Source organism: Sinohyriopsis cumingii, chromosome 17 (assembly GCF_028554795.1).
Source record: "Sinohyriopsis cumingii isolate HCF-2022 chromosome 17, ASM2855479v2, whole genome shotgun sequence".
Taxonomy (NCBI): domain Eukaryota; kingdom Metazoa; phylum Mollusca; class Bivalvia; order Unionida; family Unionidae; genus Sinohyriopsis; species Sinohyriopsis cumingii.
The window spans coordinates 89569759-89590300 of record NC_142977.1 but is presented as its reverse complement, the minus strand read 5'-3'; the positions used below and the strand labels follow the sequence as shown (position 1 = coordinate 89590300).

General features: G+C 37.5%; 1 protein-coding gene across 3 annotated transcripts in view; it reads left to right on the top strand.

Annotated features, from left to right (window-relative positions):
* The window catches only part of LOC149779392 (integrin alpha-PS2-like), a 305876-nt gene that overhangs the window by 221212 nt on the left and 64122 nt on the right, over nt 1-20542 (top strand). For all 3 annotated transcript variants that reach the window (XR_016415642.1, XM_089940054.1, XM_089940053.1), the window contains exons 23-24: nt 13551-13637; nt 18733-18812. Coding sequence is in view for 2 of the 3 variants with exons in the window: in XM_089940054.1 (XP_089796180.1) it covers nt 13551-13637; nt 18733-18812 (167 nt within the window). In the remaining variant the exon portion in view is untranslated. The remainder of the gene's footprint in view (nt 1-13550; nt 13638-18732; nt 18813-20542) is intronic.

Sequence of the window (20542 nt, the reverse complement as noted above, 5' to 3'; positions counted from 1 at the left end):
GGAAGGTATCAGTGGCAGAATGAGAATCATCGACGCTCCTGTCGAGAAAATGTAACTTTAAAATCGAAGATTTTAAGATTTCTAAATTTAGATTAAGCGATTATTAATATGCCATACGAACACGTCAGCGTAACTCTGACCCGGGTCAGATGAAAAAACTCCAAACAGCAACAGCAAAGCGATGCGGTACGAAATTAACCCTAAAAAATAATCAAATTCAGGGCGGTCCTAACAAACTGTCGCTAACTAAAAATCAACGTGAACGATTCACCAAAGCAAAATCAGCGAATTCCGGCGTTCATGTGAATCTTAGTATAGGTGCCATCAGAGACATGGTCAAAACGGGTGGATTTTTCCCTCTACTAGCCGCTATTCCCGCGTTAATAGCAGGCGCAAAAGCGTTAGGGTTAGGTGCGGTTGGAGCCGCAGGTGCTAAATTAGCGCATAAAGTAATGGGAGGGCGATACGGTAAAAAAAAGGGAAGCGGCCTCTATCTAAGACGACCTCCCATGTACGGATCCGGCCTTTATCTAAGACGACCCCCGTACGGATCCGGTCTGAAATTAGCCTACCAGCCTCAAATTTAGATTTATTCAACGAAGCAAAGAATAAAAAAATAAAATTTTTCAGAGGCGTATTTATGCGGGATCAACTACCAGAAAAACCAAACCCCACCGAGACAGGAATAATAAATCTCGATTCAAATACCGGCCCTGGCACACACTGGGTCGCCTACGCGATTAATCCTCGCGAAGTTGTTTATTTTGACTTCTACGGATTAGCTCCACCAAAAGAATTCGTCAATTACGTGTCAAAGTTAAATATTCCAACTTGGTATTCGACACTTCTGACGCAGACGTTAATGGATCCACCGATATGCGGTCCTGAATCAATTAACGTTCTCGACGCAATTTCAAAATCATCAAGTCCGTATCATAAAATTGTATTTGAATATGCCGTAGATAAATATCATGGTTGATATTTACGGTAGATTCCTCTACAGGAAGAAGGAAGTAGCCGACGTCGATCTATCAAAATTTGCAACCAAGAGTGATATTAATAATCTTCTATCGCTGTCAGAAGTGGATCCTGGCGAAGTTGCTGTTTTTCAGAGCCGCGAAGGAAGATTACAAACAAGCAACGTGAAAATAACTGATATAATCAAGCGAGACGAATATAACGATCGCATTAATCAATTTACTAGCCTGTCAGATTCGGTATCAAAATCCATCGCTGATATCGCCGATATTATAGCGAAGTTACCCCTGAAGGCTAATATCGCGGATGTGGAAAAAAAGGACAACGAGTTATCAGCAACGTTGCTTCTGAAGGCCGATAAAACATTATACGACGATCTTCAGGACAGAGTGACAAAAAGACTTAACAGGCTAAATAACGACCTTAAAAAACTCGACGATGCCTTAGCTAAATTTAGCAAAAAATTTGAGGATGATATAAAAACATCCAGCGATACTTCCTCCGCCGCAAACGAACTAGCAAAGAAAAAAGCCGATCAAGCATCGCATGACGATCTTAGCGATAAAGTGAGAAAAATCAACGAGGATATTACTAATATTCTCGCCGATATTACCGAAATAAATATCGTAATGAGTCAGAAAAGCGATAAAACATCATACGATGATCTCAGCGAGAAAACAAAAAAAATCAATGATGAAATTACTAAAATTCTCGCTGATATTAACGTGGTACGTGAATTGGCGCGTCAAAAGGTCGATAAAACATTACACGACGATCTTAGCGAGAAAATAAAAAAAATTAACGATGAAATTAACGTGGTACGTGAATTAACGCGTCAAAAATTCGATACATCAGTGTACGGCGGAGAAATTCGAGATTTAAACACGAAACTTCTCGACGCAACTACAAAAATTAGCGATATTAACACAAAAATATCGTCAATGAATCTTGGAAGATTAGCGCGTATTAATATACCAGCGGAGGTAGAAACAGAAAATCTTCCCTGCAATGTGCCATTTGTGGTAAAAATACAAGATATTGAGTGGACACCTGAGAATAACACATTTAGCTTTACCTCGCCAATTACTGGCGTATATCGAGTATATATCACCGGAGCGATAAAATTCAATGTAATAATAGACGATGGTTATGATTTTCGTGAATTTGGTCCTGGGTTTTTTGTTATGACTATATTTAAAAATATAACAAAAACCTTTATGCTAGAACCACAAGTTAGAACCATGATGTTTGTTGATTGTCAAGCAATTTTCGAATATTTATCCGGAATATATCCAATTGGTTAGATAAACTAACTAATAAATGACCGCATCGGATTACCGTTACAATCAGGCGCGTTCATGGCAGGATTCGCTAAAAAAACTCCTCGACGAGTATCAGGTAAAATTAAAAAAATATCAACGCAGATTAATTGCCATCGATGTTGCTGTGTACGCGGTAAGTGCAATAGTCGCTGGTGCAGGAATAATCTTATCCGCGGTAACAACAATCGCGCCGATCGTTGCAACGATAATAATATCATCGACAACGACAATCGCTGGTGTTCTCAATATCATCGCAAAAAAAATATCATCATGCTTGAATGAAAAATTGTCTCTGTACACGAGTAAATTATCCCAGGTCAACGAGGCGTATTCGAAATTATCGTCGTTGCTTTCTGAGAATCTCAACGATGGCGTTATATCCGATCTAGAATTTTCAGCAATGATAAATATCTACTCCGAGATTGAACAAATGAATATCAATAATGTCTGAACTAACTCAAATCGTGACAAACACGACACCGCCGATAACAACGCTGATATCGGCAAGCTCAACCAGGCCAGAATTTAGTATCGATTTTCCAATACCAATTAGCATCAAGGAAATTGCGCTGTCACAATTACGCGTCTATAACAGCTGGCCCAATGTTAGGTCGAAATCATTTGGTAGATTATCATCAAATAATTCGCTTGTTTTTGCCAATAAAAACCGCCCCGATGGAACTCCCGATTGGATAGTCGTTGGCATACCAACAGGCAGTTACGAAATTGAGCAACTAGATAAGGAACTTACCAGTAGAATATCGAATATAACTGGCGATGCTACTCCAGGAATAAAAATATCCTCGCACGATCCAACGTTGTCGTCGATAATCGAAGTAAAATCGCCATATATCGTTGATATTTACCAGTCATCGATTAGGACAGTTCTAGGTTGGCCCAAAATTGCACCTCTGGCAAAACCAGACAAATCTGATTTTATTATTCCAGGTTGGCACGAAGAAGCTCCTCCAGAGCAACCGGAGCCAAAAAAATCAGATTTTACCACCGACGAAGGATGGTACGGAAATATCAAACACAAGCCTCTGATCCACAATGCCATCAATCTCATGAACAGCTACAAATTTAACCTGGTAATGTTCGCTTTTACTTTTAGGGACGAAAGAATTCTCTCGTGGTTGCCTCTTCCTAAAATTCCCCCCGGTGTGAAAATCTTCGACGCTACCAATATTAACAGGATAATAGCCCCCATAGACGGTATCTTGATAAGAAGAACCCTCGACGAATTTATTCAAGAACATAAATTACAATTAAATTTATTGCGGGAATCCTTTCATGAATGCATCTTAAATAAATCAGGTTCATGTAGCGAAATTATCGAATGCGTGAAGATTTTAAATCAACTCGCGAATGATGTTGAATATTATCACGGTATGTTCATTCGGGCGATAATCGACGATATATCAATTGCCGATTATGTTCTTCCTATTAGCAAATTCGAGTTGATCAGAAATTCAGGAGAAAAACAAAAATTCATGAGAGTATTTGGATTAACCGAGGAAACGCTACCAAATTTCAAATTTCCCGATTATGATGTTGATGAAATGAGAAAATCCGTCACTGATACCATCGATGATTTATTTCCGAAATTACATGCCGCGTGGACTAAAAAAATACAATCAGAATCGATTCTCAAACATAATAATGATCCTGCCGGGCAAGGGCGGCATATTTTGCCGGGTATCGTTAACATAACGGAGGTTATCGCGATTTATCTTCACGCGGATGTCGTCGAAGGTAGCTACAACGTGGATTCGTCTGTGTCAGAGCAGGCACAGCAGGGATTTATCTTATATTCGTTTTCACCTAGCGCATCTCCGGGTTTTTTGATAATAAAAGAGCCAGTAAATCCGTTTTACCTGCGATGCCACAATCGATTATTGTCGAGGATAAATTTCAAACTAACAGATCAAAATGGACATTTGCTTGATATACGCGGAGAAACACTGAGTATCAATTTGTTGGTGAGATCGTGAAAATCGAAGATTTTTGATCTTTCCGCCAAAGAAAAATGGCCAAAAAAATAAATAAAAACCAGGAAATTTTTCAAAATTAGTAAATTTCTTAATTTTGATGGGGTAAATACCCGTCAAATTGAGTAATTTATATAATTTTGTAAATCCGTTGGGGTAAATACCCGTCAAATTGAGTAATTTATATAATTTTATGTTTTTGTTGGGGTAAATACCCGTCAAAATTAAGAAAATTGCACAATTTCAATAAATAAATTATTTCGGTAAATAATAAAAAAAATTAATAAAAATCAGAAAAATTAAGAAATTTGCGTAATTTTATGTTTTTTATGGGGTAAATACCCGTCAAATCGAGTAATTTATATAATTTCGTGAATCTGCTGGGGTAAATACCCGTCAAATTGTGCAATTTATATAATTTCGTGAATCTGCTGGGGTAAATACCTGTCAAAATTAAGAAAATTGCACAATTTCAGTAAAATAATAAAAAAAAATAATAAAATCAGAAATTTTTGTTTTTTTTTATGATAAAATCTTCAGAATCTTCAAAATCTTCGATTCCAATTCTGATAATATCTGAAATCTTCAGAATCTTCAGATTCTTTAGAATCTTTAGAATCTTCGATTCCAATTCCAATTCTAGAATCAGAAATCGAGGATTCCTTGACTCTAGAGTCTTTGACTCTAAAATCAGAAATCGAGGATTCCTTGATTCTGCTTTCATCGACCAGCTTTTTTAGCTGCCTGACACGCGAGCTGGTAATTTTTCTCGACTCATACTTGTCGGATAATCTCGATCTAACTTTTTCTACCAGCTTCGATAATTTAACAAAATCCTCGATTTGATCATCGCTGACAGTCGCAAGCGATTGGTACATGGCAATCTGGATTTTCTTTATGAATTTGTATTCTGACGGTAGCGTGTATCTGTATTCGAGCTTCCCTTGAACAATCGTCTCAAATTCGGACCGGATTTTACCCGCGTCCAAATCTGAGGATAAATTTATGTTTTTGTTTTTCAGATCCTCGATGGCTTCGATGATGTTGTTTATATTATCCTCGTTCATTATACAAATTTGTAATATTTAATTAATTTTTAGAAAATATTGAGATTTTTAATCAGATATTATCGGAATATAGTAAAATTCGATCCACTCGCCAAATAGATATGAGAATGTCGTGTTGATTATTTTTTCTGTCGCACGTTGCACCGATGCTGGATTAATACTAAAATATTTTGCAGCGGCGTTTATCGATGTAAATGCAAGTTCCTCGCCTGTTTCTCGATTTACCGATTTAACCGCCTTAGATGGTCGCCGTACGCCACCGGCATTGCCGGATCTGCAATTTTCACTTTGAGTTACTTCTCGAAGGTTAGATAGTTTGTTGTTAAGTTTATTTCCATCGATATGATCGATAACGAGACCGATTTCTATTGGTCCGTTGAAACATTCGAATACAAACTTATGACAAAAATAACTTGCGCATCTTCGTTTTTTGTTTTTGTTGATGGTAAAAACAAGATAACCTGAATTACAAACCTTACCGACCCGATTCTTTGTTCTAATATTTCTAACGATACCATCCGATGACGCCTCGTATCCCTCGATCGTTGGATGAGATTTAAACTCGCATGTCATTGTTGTTTCTGGAGTTGCTGATTTTGGATTCATATATAATAATTATATGTCTAAACCGTTATTTGCCTTGAATCGATTAATATAATCTTCTTCACATGTTATAACCGACGAGGATCTTTTTTCATAATACCGACGCAATTCTCGATAATTTTTTCCTCCGCAGGCTAAACACAATCGAGTTTTTCCTCGCGTGCCAACTTGACAAACTAAGCAACGTTGTGGTCCTTTACTACCACGCCGAATCGCGTGTATATGAGCGCCGCAATAATTGCCTCTACAAGATTTATCACAGAAATTTGTTGAACCGATCAGTATCCATTTGCAATGCATTATTATAATTTAAACATTTGTCTAAAATATAATCATGGATGCATTTGATCTTGATGAGGCAGAATATATTATACCTGAAGTTGATCGAGCCAAGAAAGAATTCTTCGATGATAGAGCGATTCACACTTGGTCGACTTGGAAAACGAACTCTGTTGATGCTACGATGAATCTGGAACGAGCCAAGAAAATAATCGAGCACATAAAAACCGAACACAAAGAAGAACGATTTATCTTTGGAATAAAATTTATCGCACAAATGCCTGATGATACTTGGATTATTCGTGATAAACGAGATCCAGTGCGTGGCGGTAAGAAAAATGTTATTCTTGATAAAAATTCTAAGCCCGGATTGTTATTGGGAATCGACGGTCCTTATTATGCCAGGGCATATCCATCTAGTGCAGTTGTTTATGGAATTTATCGGCTAAATAATAATCCGGATGTGAAAAGTCTACCTGCGATGAAAGAATCACCGATGATAAATTGCGTGGCTGAGCGCGTCATCGAGCACATGAAAAACGCTCGACGTGGATCTGGTTTGACCCAGTTGAGGCTGAATAAAATTAACGCATGGGCAAAGACTGTCGCTGATGGTGCATCGGTGGATGATGTAGCTGCGTTGAGCAAGAAACTTATGTTTCCTATTACCGTGAAAACGTTATCGGGAGAAATATTATATTCATCGCCGTATAGATCTCGAGGAGCACCAATCGAGATTGTCGATCACAATTCACATGCGTGGTCGCAGTCGGTGATGATATTTCCGCGGGATCGTATTGTTAAATTTTATCCCGTGGAAAATTCCACGGTAGATGCCGCGAAAGATAATTCCGATGCTATGTTCAGATATATCAAAAAACTAAGCGCATCTGATCCAATATCGATATGGTTGTTCTCGAGCGAGGAAAGATACGATCAGTTTATCCTGCCATGCGGCGATATTTACCGGGGTGAGATATTACACGAGTCGATGAAAAAACTTGCGGTAAAATATTCATCGAATCCCGATCAGTTACTAACGAATTGCTTTACAGTTCCGTCTGTGGCCGCTCACGCCGCTAGAGAGAAAAATTCGTGGAAACCTACAAGGAACGAATTTCTCGCTGATATTCAACTTAGTTGTATCGAATACGGCCATGGCGGATTGTGGAATACCAAGTATTATTTCGAAGATATGATCTCCGTTGACATGAGCGCGTGTTATCCTGGAAGTTTCCTCGGATATGGCGATTGTGCAGATTATTTTGCTAAATTCGGCCATCCTACCAGCGAGATGACAAGAGTAGCGATTAACGGGCCGTTACCTGATTTTGCCATAACCGGATTCGCTTGTGTTACGTCATTCGAGTTTGCAGAAAATTTGCATAAAATTTGCTATATTTGGTTCGGTAGGCATTTATCTCAGCGCCGTTGGGTTCCTACGGTGTTGTTGAGATATATGCTGGATTCGTCGATGTTAGTATCGTTGACAGTGAGCGAGGCGATTATATCCTACAGAAAACAAACTAATGTGTGGTTGCCGACGGACTGTGACAACGCAAAAGATATAGGAAGAAAAATAATTGGTAAATTTACTCAAGGTGGATCTGCTGATCATAAACACCGGCACGCTAGATTATTTATCAACGACGCCGAGATGGATTTTATAATCGCCGATACGGTATCACGAGGAATATTTTGCAACAGAGAGAATATTATCATTGATGGAGCAAAGTTAGGTACCGTAATTAGCTACCTTGACGGAGAATCAGCGCAATATACGCATTTACGATCATCGATGCTCGCTTATGTAAGTATAAATTTACTCTCGATGATAAATAAATTTTCTGATATCGCGGTAAGAGTCGCGACGGATTCATTTTATATCGATAAAAAATACCAATACAGGCTGGAAAATTTAATCACCGATGGTAGCTCATGGGGAACTTGGAGGATAAAAAACGAAGATATTCTAGATTATTGCGAAGATGCCGATGTTGAAGATTGTGATAAATTTCATCGAGATAAATTTGAAGAATCTTCGGCTGCCGCATCTGCATTTGACCCAATTTCATGCAGTAAATTCGTTTACCTAAATGGACCTTGCGGTAGCGGTAAAACAACGCGAGCAATAAATTTATTTGCAAATTCTGACATGATTGTGTTGACTCCGACACATAGATTAGCGCGAGAAATAAAGCAGCGCGGAGTTAATTCTTGCACGTATCACAGTTATTTCAAATACAGTGGAGGATCATGGGATTCGGCTCGTATGGGAAACAAATACATCAACAAGATTATAATATTTGACGAAATTTGCACGGTGAATCTAGATATTTTAAAATCGATATTAGCTTGGCTGGAAGGGAAAAATACCGCTGTGATAATGTGCGGGGATCACGGCCAACCTGATCCTATCGATGGTGAATCTCCTCACGAATGGCTCAGAAACTTTGTTGATTATTACGAGGAAATCGACGCTGATTATAGATCGACTGATATTTTACTGACTGAATTTAAGAAATTGATTCGACTACAACCGAATAAGATTCAGTGTGACGTAATGAGAAAAATAATCGACGAGACTTTCTAAATTTGTGGCGTCCCGATCATTTGATCATTGCTAGTAGAAAAATTATTCGTGATATTATTCAGGAAATGTTATTCAAGCTGCATTGCGAAAAATTTCCAACGCTGCAGGTACCATTGTGCTACAGGCCCGCCAATACTAGGAAACAAAATATTAATATTATTTTGCCATGTGGAAAGGAAAAGATTTTGGTCTTGAACGATATTATCTTCGTTGATATTAATCTTGTCAATGACGCGATAAATGCAGAAAAATCACCGTGGAAACTAGGATACGCAACAACGATACACTTGTCGCAGGGATTGACCGTAGATGGTCAAGTTTGGATCGTCGATGACAGAATATCTTGGTCAAATTTGGTATATTTAGCCGTGTCGAGAGTAAGAAAATTATCCCAACTAGGACGAATTCGAGTAAATTACATCAGTGATGCTGGCGGTAGTTGAGTATCTTCGGGTACTATTTGTAATTCTTCTTTGGTAAATCCGCGTTGTGGCGCTAACGAATCTAGAATATAAATCGCTGGTCTTCCTGACGATCTTGTTACGGCTGATATTTTATGTGTTGTAACGCTCCAGGTTGGGTCGGTTGCTCTTTTTCTGCCTCCCTCGGCCTCGCCTTCCTTATACAAATACCTGACTGTGACACTACCTAGTACAGGTTGAATTGTGGAATCTCGCTTCAAAGGTATATTCGATTTTGTAATTGCAATTGCAGGTTTCATTGCTATTGTTCGAGTTACTTCGTTATTTAACGCGTTGATTACATGAGGCAATCTTGATACCCAATCGTGAGATCGATTATTCTGAATAAATTCACGCGCGTACTGGTATCCGAATAATCATTCTGCAAGCGTTTTATTGAATCTTTCGACGATAGCTTGATTGTGATGAACACCTACAATACCGCGACGGATTTTAACATTATTCTTTTTCATCAGTGAAGTAACCGCGCCAAGAAATTCTCGACCTGGATCAACCTGAAGAAGATTTGGCCATGTCAACGGGGATCGTGAATAAATTTCGCTAAACGCCTTAGCGATCTCCGTTGCTGTTTTATTCGATAATGGCTCGGCTTCTTTATACCTGCTAGCGATATCAACGACTGTCAGGACATATTTATATGTGACTCCGTCGACGGTATCGTAAGGAAGAAACATAAGATCAGCCTGATGGACCTCATTAGGGACACTGACGGTGAAACTTGCATATGGTATTTTCTTAGGTGGAGGAAGATATATTTGCCAAATTGCCTGTTTCGATAACCACGATTCAGCGGTGGAATGTTTTACTTTAGCGGCTTTAGCGAGTTTGGCAATTGCTGATTTTCCTCGCCAGAATCCTCGCGGAGAATAATATATCTGCTCCATTATTATTTACCAGCGCCGAGTACTAATTTACCTTTCATTGCGCCTTTTATCAACCAAGTTGCCAATTTTTCTTTGAAACTTTTGTCAGGAATCGCGTTTAGTGCGTGAATTAGCCTGATATCAGCGAGATGCCTTTGTTGTAAATCCCCGCTGCGATACGCGAGATCGTGGTAGTAACAAGCGTTATCGATGGCGTTTACCGGATCTTCACCTTGCTTTGGTTGGTTATTATCGTCGAGTCTTATATCGAGCCTCGTTCCGGGTCCACAGTAATTGTACCCTGGTAGATGCTTCTCTCCGGGATATTTCGCCCAGGGCAGCCCAGGTAGATTTTTCATGGAGGCGGCAATGTCTCCTCCGGTTCTAGTTTTTTTTTTACGAATCTAAACTTGCGTGTCTTGCAAACTTTGCATTCTCCTGCAATTGCGTTTCTGTTATTGCGTGTAACGATTTCGGTTGGATTTAACGTAGCTGTGTGCGTGCGGCACTTAACACAATATAGATCCATGTATTCTAGTAACATGAATGTAATTGATTTTTCAGCCACGAAGCGACGCGAGCAGGTAAAACATAACACGATATTACCGAATTCGATTAGAATGATAATAATTGGTCCATCTGGATCTGGCAAGACACAATTGTTACTGAATTTGATCATGCGATGGCTAAAATGGGACAAATTGTATTTGGTTGCACCATCCGTTGACAATCAACGTTGTTATCAAGTGCTAAAGGAATTTAGCGACAATACCGACGAAGGCACAATCGAATTTATTACAGACATCAATGAAGCTCCATCCGTGGAGAATTTGGACGGCGATGTTAATAATCTTGTTGTATTCGATGATGTTATGCTGGACAAGCAAACCAACCCGGCTAGAATATTCTCGCGTGGCAGACACAAGAACACCGATGTGATTTACGTGACACAAAGATATACGCAAATTCCAAAGGTGATTAGGGACAATTGCAATATTTTATCGGTGTTCAATGGCGTAGACACGCACACGTTGAGAAATATTCATCAGACCTGGTGTAACGGTGACATGGACATAAACAAATTAAAAAATTTCTTCAGCCGCGCTCAGGCAACACCGCACGGGTTTATCACGATCAATCTTCATGATCCACGCAGTAGGTATCGAATCGGTCTCGATCAAATTTATTCATGAAAAAGCAGCCCAACTTTGCAATAATCCATTAACACAAAAAAATATCCCCAGACCCCCCCAGAAAAATCTTCCTTTTTTCCTTGCCCGAATGCACACAAAAATTGCACTCGGCGGGAGATTTACGCAAATTAATTTCCGTAGAAAGCCGCAAAAGTGAAATCTGAGGCTTCTACGGAGAAAGTTCTCGTAGGAAGGTTTATTTTGTTTGGAACGGCTGGTCTGTTAAACTTCCCTGCTGCTACCATATTTATGTAAATGTTAATTACCGTATCAAGGTAAAGGTTAATTGCTGTATGAAGTTATAATAATTGCCTTATAATGGTATATCTTTGCTCACAGAAAAGGAAATATGACAGCCTTGAAAAAAATAATTCTAACTTTTTGAAAAGGAAATCAGTATCATGGAGATTTTGTTTTTACATATGCATACTGCCCAGAACTGGTGCAAAATTGACATGCAACATGGCCCTAAAATAAGTTTAACAAGAAGATTTAAAACTAGTGTCCTCACTGCATGCATCTTTTTGTTTTTGTATAGTTTAAAAGAAGAACAAAATGAAAGTTAAAGCATGCTCCATCCCAATTGAATCTATTCCTTTTATCACTGAATTCTGCTCTGGCATTACCCATTCAGTTTGGAGTCAGATTTTCTCTATTTTAGTCACTATAAACCATGGCACCACTTTGTTTTCTTCTGGTTTTCATGGGTTTTTTTTTAGAGGGTGGGTGTTTGTAGGAAAAATATGTTGTATTAAAAGTATAACAAAATGCTATCTAGAGTTTTGAAACTTAAACCAAATTATACATGTAACAAGTTAAGAATTTCACATTGGACTATGTTTAAAAAAAACTATTTGTAATTGGAATTCTTTAACCTAGCAGATACAAAACTCATCTGTGTATTAAAATTATGGATGGAATTCATACTTGTTTAGTCCAATGAAATTTTAATGTATAATAGAGCCAGTGCATGCAAGGTTAAGAAATAGTGGAGGGGAAGATATCTGCCCAGTTTTGTGTATAAAGAGCCAGTGCATGCAAGGTTAAGAAATAGTGGAGGGGAAGATATCTGCCCAGTTTTGTGTATAAAGAGCCAGTGCATGCAAGGTTAAGAAATAGTGGAGGGGAAGATATCTGCCCAGTTTTGTGTGTAATAGAGCCAGTGCATGCAAGGTTAATAAATAGTGGAGGGGAAGATATCTGCCCAGTTTTGTGTGTAATAGAGCCAGTGCATGCAAGGTTAATAAATAGTGGAGGGGAAGATATCTGCCCAGTTTTGTGTATAATAGAGCCAGTGCATGCAAGGTTAATAAATAGTGGAGGGGAAGATATCTGCCCAGTTTTGTGTGTAATAGAGCCAGTGCATGCAAGGTTAAGAAATAGTGGAGGTGAAGATATCTGCCCAGTTTTGTGTATAATAGAGCCAGTGCATGCAAGGTTAAGAAATAGTGGAGGGGAAGATATCTGCCCAGTTTTGTGTGTAATAGAGCCAGTGCATGCAAGGTTAAGAAATAGTGGAGGGGAAGATATCTGCCCAGTTTTGTGTGTAATAGAGCCAGTGCATGCAAGGTTAAGAAATAGTGGAGGGGAAGATATCTGCCCAGTTTTGTGTATAATAGAGCCAGTGCATGCAAGGTTAAGAAATAGTGGAGGGGAAGATATCTGCCCAGTTTTGTGTGTAATAGAGCCAGTGCATGCAAGGTTAAGAAATAGTGGAGGGGGAGATATCTGCCCAGTTTTGTGTGTAATAGAGCCAGTGCATGCAAGGTTAAGAAATAGTGGAGGGGAAGATATCTGCCCAGTTTTGTGTATAATAGAGCCAGTGCATGCAAGGTTAAGAAATAGTGGAGGGGAAGATATCTGCCCAGTTTTATGTGTAATAGAGCCAGTGCATGCAAGGTTAAGAAATAGTGGAGGGGAAGATATCTGCCCAGTTTTGTGTATAATAGAGCCAGTGCATGCAAGGTTAATAAATAGTGGAGGGGAAGATATCTGCCCAGTTTTGTGTATAATAGAGCCAGTGCATGCAAGGTTAAGAAATAGTGGAAGGGAATATATCTGCCCAGTTTTGTGTATAATAGAGCCAGTGCATGCAAGGTTAAGAAATAGTGGAGGGGAAGATATATGCCCAGTTTTGTGATTGATGTCAATTGCATTCAGTAATTTTTTCACTTTTTAGGTTATTCCAGTGTTCTGTGATACAGATAAGAAAAATGCATCCCTGGTTGTGTGCGATTTGGGAAATCCCTTACCAAAAGGGGCTAAGGTGAGGATTTAGAGAGAACACTGAAATGAAGAAGCTGAAAAATAATCAAAAAGTAAATAAAGTTTGCATCCAAAATTTCTTTCAGTAGCACAAAAGAATGGATGGGGATGTGGATTTTTTAACATAGCTTTAACAATTTTTCAGCCATATCACTACAATGACTGCACTGTGGCAGTTTATATTGATATCTAGCACTGGGGCATCATACCACAGACATGTAGCATGATGTTCAACCCAGTCACGTTATCCTGACACCAGGTCAGCCAGTCCTAACACTAACCTCTTACTGGTAATACTGAGCACCTAGCAAGGCAGCTGTTAGTACTATTTTTATAGGTCTTTGATATGACTCAGCCAGGGTTCAAACCTGCAGTCTCCCACATCCAGGGTGGATGCTCTAACCACTAGGCTCCATAGTGGTCAGCACTAAAGAATGATTTGCCAGAATGATTATAAATTTAAAAATTACATAGTGATGATGGGAATAATGATAACCATGGTAACTGAATATGTTACCTGTAATTTTTGCACACTTTTGTATTATATTCTTAGGAGCTTTATAAATAATCATAAATAAAAATAAGTCTAATTTTCTGCTCATTCTCAAGTACACATATTTGCAAATTTTTTAATAGGCATACATTCTTTACAGTAAGTTTCAGTACAGTTTTTGTTTAAATTTTACTGAATTGATGATGTATGATAAATTGTAGGGTACAGTAAAACCTGTCATGAGCGACCTCTGCTATGAGCGACCACCTGTCATTTCCGACCACAATCGTAATGCACGGATTGATTTTACTATATAAACACTCTGTTATGAACGACCACCTGCTGAACACGACCAGCGACTGCGATTTCTTGGCAAAATATGCATTTTTACACTGCTGTGAACGACTGCCAAAAAATCAAAACAGATTGACACCACTGACCTTAACTTAATCCTTTGTAAACACTAGAGCTCGGGATAAATGTAGTATGCAAACAAAAAGTACATTAAATAACACTATAGTTGAACAACCATTTATCGGGATAAACACCTCTAACCATCATTTAATCCTTTGTAACAAAGACTGCATAAATAGCAAAGAATGCTCTAATAAAGTATTTAAAAATAATTTGTCTTGCTACAGTACCACTTTTGTGAAATTTACAACTCCAGCGTACGGTGTCATTTGTAAACTGCAGTAAACCAGACTAAAGTACATGTCACTAACCGCCATTGTAGTGCCGAAGGCATGTGAATAGCCAGTAAGAGTAACATCAAAGGGAGTAATGATGGATATATGCAGACAATTTAGAGGTTTGTATTTTTTCTTTATCTGTATGAAAACTCACAAAACGCCGGTAGTCCTTATGTCCAAGTGAGAAATCGTTTGAAAGGGCTTCAGTGTTGGTTTGAGTACGTCGTTTGCTTTCCAGTTAATCCATAATGCCTGGAGGGTGAATGAGCTCATTGTCTTTAATACTAGTAAGTGAGAATCATTTCCGGATTTTTTTGAAAATTATTTTTTATTTCTTTTGTTAGTGTTTCACCAAGCCACAGTCTGTTTACGTGGGTGTAGATGGTCGGAACATTTGTTTATCGAGCTATAACGCTGTTGATTTAAACTTCGTCTCAGAATAAATGTACAGTATTGTTTCCTGATGAGTTAATTATGTCTTTTGGTTTCATTCATTGGTACATAATATATATTTATTCCACAATTCCCCAAAACCTGATCAAAACCGATAGTCTTTATAACGTCAACACTAATAACAATAGCAGAATCTCCACTGATAAAAAGAAAAATTTTAACACTGGAAGAAAGGATTAATGTCATTGAAAGAAATGAAAAAGGTGAGACCACTCGCAAAATAGCAGTCAGCTTAAGCGTCGGTAAAACGCAAGTTCAAAATGTAATCAAAGACAAGAAGTCCATTAGAAACGAACGGCAGAAAGGTGCACAAGCACAGAGGAAATATGCCACGGCACGACGGACAGTTTACGGAGATCTGAACGAGCGAGTATGGGAGTGGTTTTGTGTTGCAAGGAGTAAAAACATACCAGTAAGTGGAAAGTTGATTCAGGAAAAGGCAATAATTGAGATACATGTTCAGACCAAATAGCTGAGTAAAACATGTCAACAAAGAAGTATAATGGATTTCTTTTAAAAAAACAAGTAAATAAGTGTATAAAATAAGATATATACATCATATCTAACTGTTCATTTTTTGTACATATTAATGTGATGTTGAAATATAAATTGTATTCTCGTTGTTTGATAGATGTATATCTTTATTATATAAAGATATTTTGAGAGGAATGCATGCATTATTTAACAAGATTCATGAATAAAGGATATGATACATGTACAGTGAGTATGGGTATTATTTATTTTTCAACAATGCTAACTATTGACCCTGAAAACCAGTCCATTTTCACACACCTCTTATGAGAGACCACCTGTCTTGAGAGACCGCTTTTGGTTGGCAGAAGGGGTGGTCTCTCATAACGGGTTTTACTGTACAACAATTACAAATGATCATAATAGATAAAAATAGTAGTTATGGAAACAAAAAATCATCCTGTTATCTGTTGGGGATTGTAAATAATGGTTCATCTTAAATATACCTTATGATACTAGTTGAATAATTTTTATCATTTATATGGAAACTCTTTCAGTCAGTAGATTATAATCCCTTGAAGGGACTCTTTGTTATGATTTATAAGGAAACTCTTTCAGCCAGTAGTGTCAATCCATTGAAGGGACTCTTTGTTATGATTTATATGGAAATTATTCAGTCAGTAGAAGATAATCCCTTGAAGGGACTCTTTGTTATGATTTATAAGGAAACTCCTTCAATCAGTAGTGTCAATCCCTTGAAGGGACTCTTTGTTATGATTTATATGGAAATTCTTTAGTCAGTAGAATATAATCCCTTGAAGGGACTCTTTGTTATGATTTATAAGGAAACTCTTTCAGCCAGTAGTGTCAATCCCTTGAAGGGACTCTTTGTTATGATTTATATGGAAACTCTTTCAGCCGGTAGTGTCAATCCCTTGAAGGGACTCTTTGTTATGATTTATATGGAAATTCTTTCAGTCAATAGAGTGCCAGTCCCTTCAGTGGACTCTTTGTTATCATTATATGGAAATTCTTTCAGTCAATAGAGTGTCAGTCCCTTCAAGGGACTCTCTGTTATCATTTATAAGCTCTTGAGAATACAAAGCTTTAAAAGAATACTTTAGTTTAGGAAATAACATTTCATTAACATATTACCAGTATGCTAAACATTTTGAATGTATATTATGTAATTGAAAAGTAGAGATTTCAAGCCGCTTTGGAAATGTAAAATCTCTCTTAAAGAACCAGATTGCCACCTATCCACAAAATGTAGAATTTTGTATGGTGGCAACTATCACTGCTTAATTACCAGTTTAGAAATTCTGTTTTGTACAGGATTTTATTGGTGGTTCTGCATACTTGTGACATCTAAAACTAGAATCTTGAATCCATAGTAGGAAAGAAATCTGGAAATATTCATGAAAATTATACAATTTTCTTTTAGATTATCTTTGTTTCAATTGGCTTATGGACAATGTAATGTTGTTTTCAGGATATAATAAAGTCTCGTATTATATTAAGATCATTCTTTATTGTCATGTTAATGTTTCAAATATATTACAGAATTCACTCGTACTGTTTCCACCTGGTACCATTTGATTGGTTTGCATCAATGATTGTACATCATTTTGGTTCATTTGGACTCAGCCCACTGCAAGATGTGTTTCCAAAGAGGTTTTGATTGGTGTTGTTAGGTTCAGCCTACTTCAAGGTGTTTATTCAAAGTAGACTTTGATTGGTTTGGTTATAATCAGCCAACTTCAATATGTGTATTTGTTTTTTTTTAGGCTCATGAAAAGAGATTTGATTGGTTCAGCTGGATTCAGCCTACTTCAAGGTGTGTTTGCAAAGGGGGTTTGATTGTTTCAGTTGGGCTCGGCCTATCTCAAGGCATGTATGCAAATGTGCTTTGATTGGTTCAGTTAGGCTTTGTTTATATCAAGGTGTGTATTGAAAGAGGCTTTGATTGGTCTGTTGGGTTCAGCCCATTTCAAGGTTTGTATCCAAAAAGGTACTGATTGATTTGGCTGGGTTCAGCCCATTTCAGGGTTTGTATCCAAAGAGGTTCTGATTGGTTCATTTGGGCTCAGCTCACTTGAAGGTGTGTATCCAAAGAGGTTCTGATTGGTTCATTTGGGCTCAGCTCACTTGAAGGTGTGCATCCAAAGAGGTTCTGATTGGTTCATTTGGGCTCAGCTCACTTGAAGGTGTGTATCCAAAGAGGTTCTGATTGGATCATTTGGGCTCAGTTCACTTGAAGGTGTGTATCCAAAGAGGTTCTGATTTTTTTGGGTTGGGCTCAGCTCACTTCATGGTGTGTATCCAAAGAGGTTCTTGATTGGTTCGGTTTGGCTCAACCCACTTGAAGCAGTGTATCCAAGCAGGTTCTGGTTGGTTTAGTTGGGCTTGGTCCACTTCAAAGTTTGTATCCAAAGTGGTTCTGATTGGTTCAGTTATGCTCAGCCAACTTCAAGGTGTGTATCCAAAGAGGTTCTGATTGGTTTTGTTGGGAAATTAGAGTGAATTGTCTTGCCTAAGGACACAGGAAAGTAACCATTTACATTTGGTATCCATTTCATAAACAAATGATTTCCTGAGACTTAGTTGGAATATCAAGTCCTGACACATTATCATTACTAAAAGTAATACATTACACAAGGGGGTTTGTATGTTGAGAATTTTGTACTTCCATCTATTTAGTTGGACAGTTTTATTATAGAATAATAATAGTACAAGAAAATAACAATTAAATTCAATTAATGGAGAATTATTTCATTGTCATTTCAGCAAGAAATATAGAGAGGTTTTGAAACACAGTTCCATATAATCATAAGAGGAAGTGACTCAGTGTAATTGTTGGATGGTTAGAATCCTTCCTGTATTGTTGGTCCATCATCCAGTTGAAGAAAAAAAACCCCAAGTAAATAGGATTAATGTGCTGATTTCATAAATAATTTTGCTTATATTATTTTCAATCTTTGTTTCAGACTAATTTTACTCTCCTTGTAAATCCAGCTGATGTAAATGGAACCACCCCTTCCCTACTATTTGAACTTAAAGTCAATAGGTAAGCTGATGTAAATAGAACCACCCCTTCCCTACTATTTGAACTTAAAGTCAGTAGGTAAGCAGTGAGGATTGTAGTCAGCATAAACAGAGAACTGTGCTTGTAAAATCCATCAGATGAATCCAGCCATGAAATAAACTGACAAGTTATATATGAACCATACAAATTCTTCCATCAAACAGTATCCATAGAGGATTTGAGTGTGGGCTCATTTCAAATGCAATGTTTGAAATAAGTCAAATAATTGTTATGTTTTACAAACCCTGGTGAGCAAAAGATTGAAATTATTCAGTTTTATAAATTTCATTGGACATTAGCACAAATGTTAGCTGAGATGTTGTTTATTACATGATGAAAAATACAAGCTACCATCTATACTCACTTATAAGTTGAGTTCAACTGTAAACAACATAGACTCAGATCTACAGGAGCATAATGCACCAACAGCTCTATGTTGCTGGTTCATCTGTTTATTCATACCAAACTGCATTGACCCACATCTGCTGCAACATTATGCAACAGCAGATGTGGGTCTGTGCAGTTTGCAGTTGGGGTAGACTTGTAAGCCAGCATATATGGTGTTAAATATAACTGGCAAACTGTGTAGTGAAATGATTTACAAGTACATTCTGATAACACAAGGTTATTTGTGACATTATGAGGTGTTATTATAAGAAATGTGTAAACAATATTGTTTTATGAACCTATAAAACAGTATTCATGTAACAACAACACTTTGATCAAATAACACAGTTAAATAATGTTGGAAACCAGATACAATAGTAATAGTTGATCACCAGTTTCTTCTAACCAAATGATGACTGATACAGAATTGATTAATTTGCCCACATGATATCTTGCCAGAATGGGGGATATTTTTACATGCATACTGAATGGTGGAGCATATAATACAAACTTATCTGTGTGTCCTTTTGTAATTTTTGGTTACTGTGCAATAACTTTAGTTCTAAATCGTTAACCTTGACCAAACATTGTGAATGGCATGCACATAAGCATGTGTATTTGGGGATTTCAAAGATCAAGGTCATTGTGAATAAAATAAGAAAATATTTGATGCACAATAACTTGAGTTCTAGGTCATGTACCTATATCCTATATCAACATTTTTGGATGGCTTGCATATAGTGGAAGGAAGAAGTTCCTTGATTTAGGGGCCATACATCACAGGTAATTTCAATTAATAATAAATTAAGTTCCGAAGGACAAACATTGACCAAACAATGTGGATGACATGCACTTACAATAAGAGAGACATTTATTAATTTTGAGGTCAAGATATCAAAGGTCAAGGTTACATATTTATAAGAAATTAAGTTGTGGAAGTGACTAATTTATTTGTGAGTAATTATTTTCTACATGTTATTTCAGTAAAAATCTTTTTTATACTATAACTTGAGATCATTTACCTTGACTAAAGATTGTGCTTTGCTTGCACTTATGGTAAGAAAGACACCAACCCTTTAAGATTAAGGTCACTATGACTCTAAGAAGAAAAATGATTTCAACACAATAACTCTTGGGAGTCCGAAGATCGAAATCAAGATCATGATAAGTCCAATAAGAACACTTTATGCATGTCTTGCACATAATAAAGCTATTGATCTTAAAATCAAATAGTCCAAGGTCTAGGTCATTGTGATGCAAACAAGAAAAAATGTAAAATAGCTTTAATTGCTCACCTCATAATGGCATCATATGTTGCAGAGGAC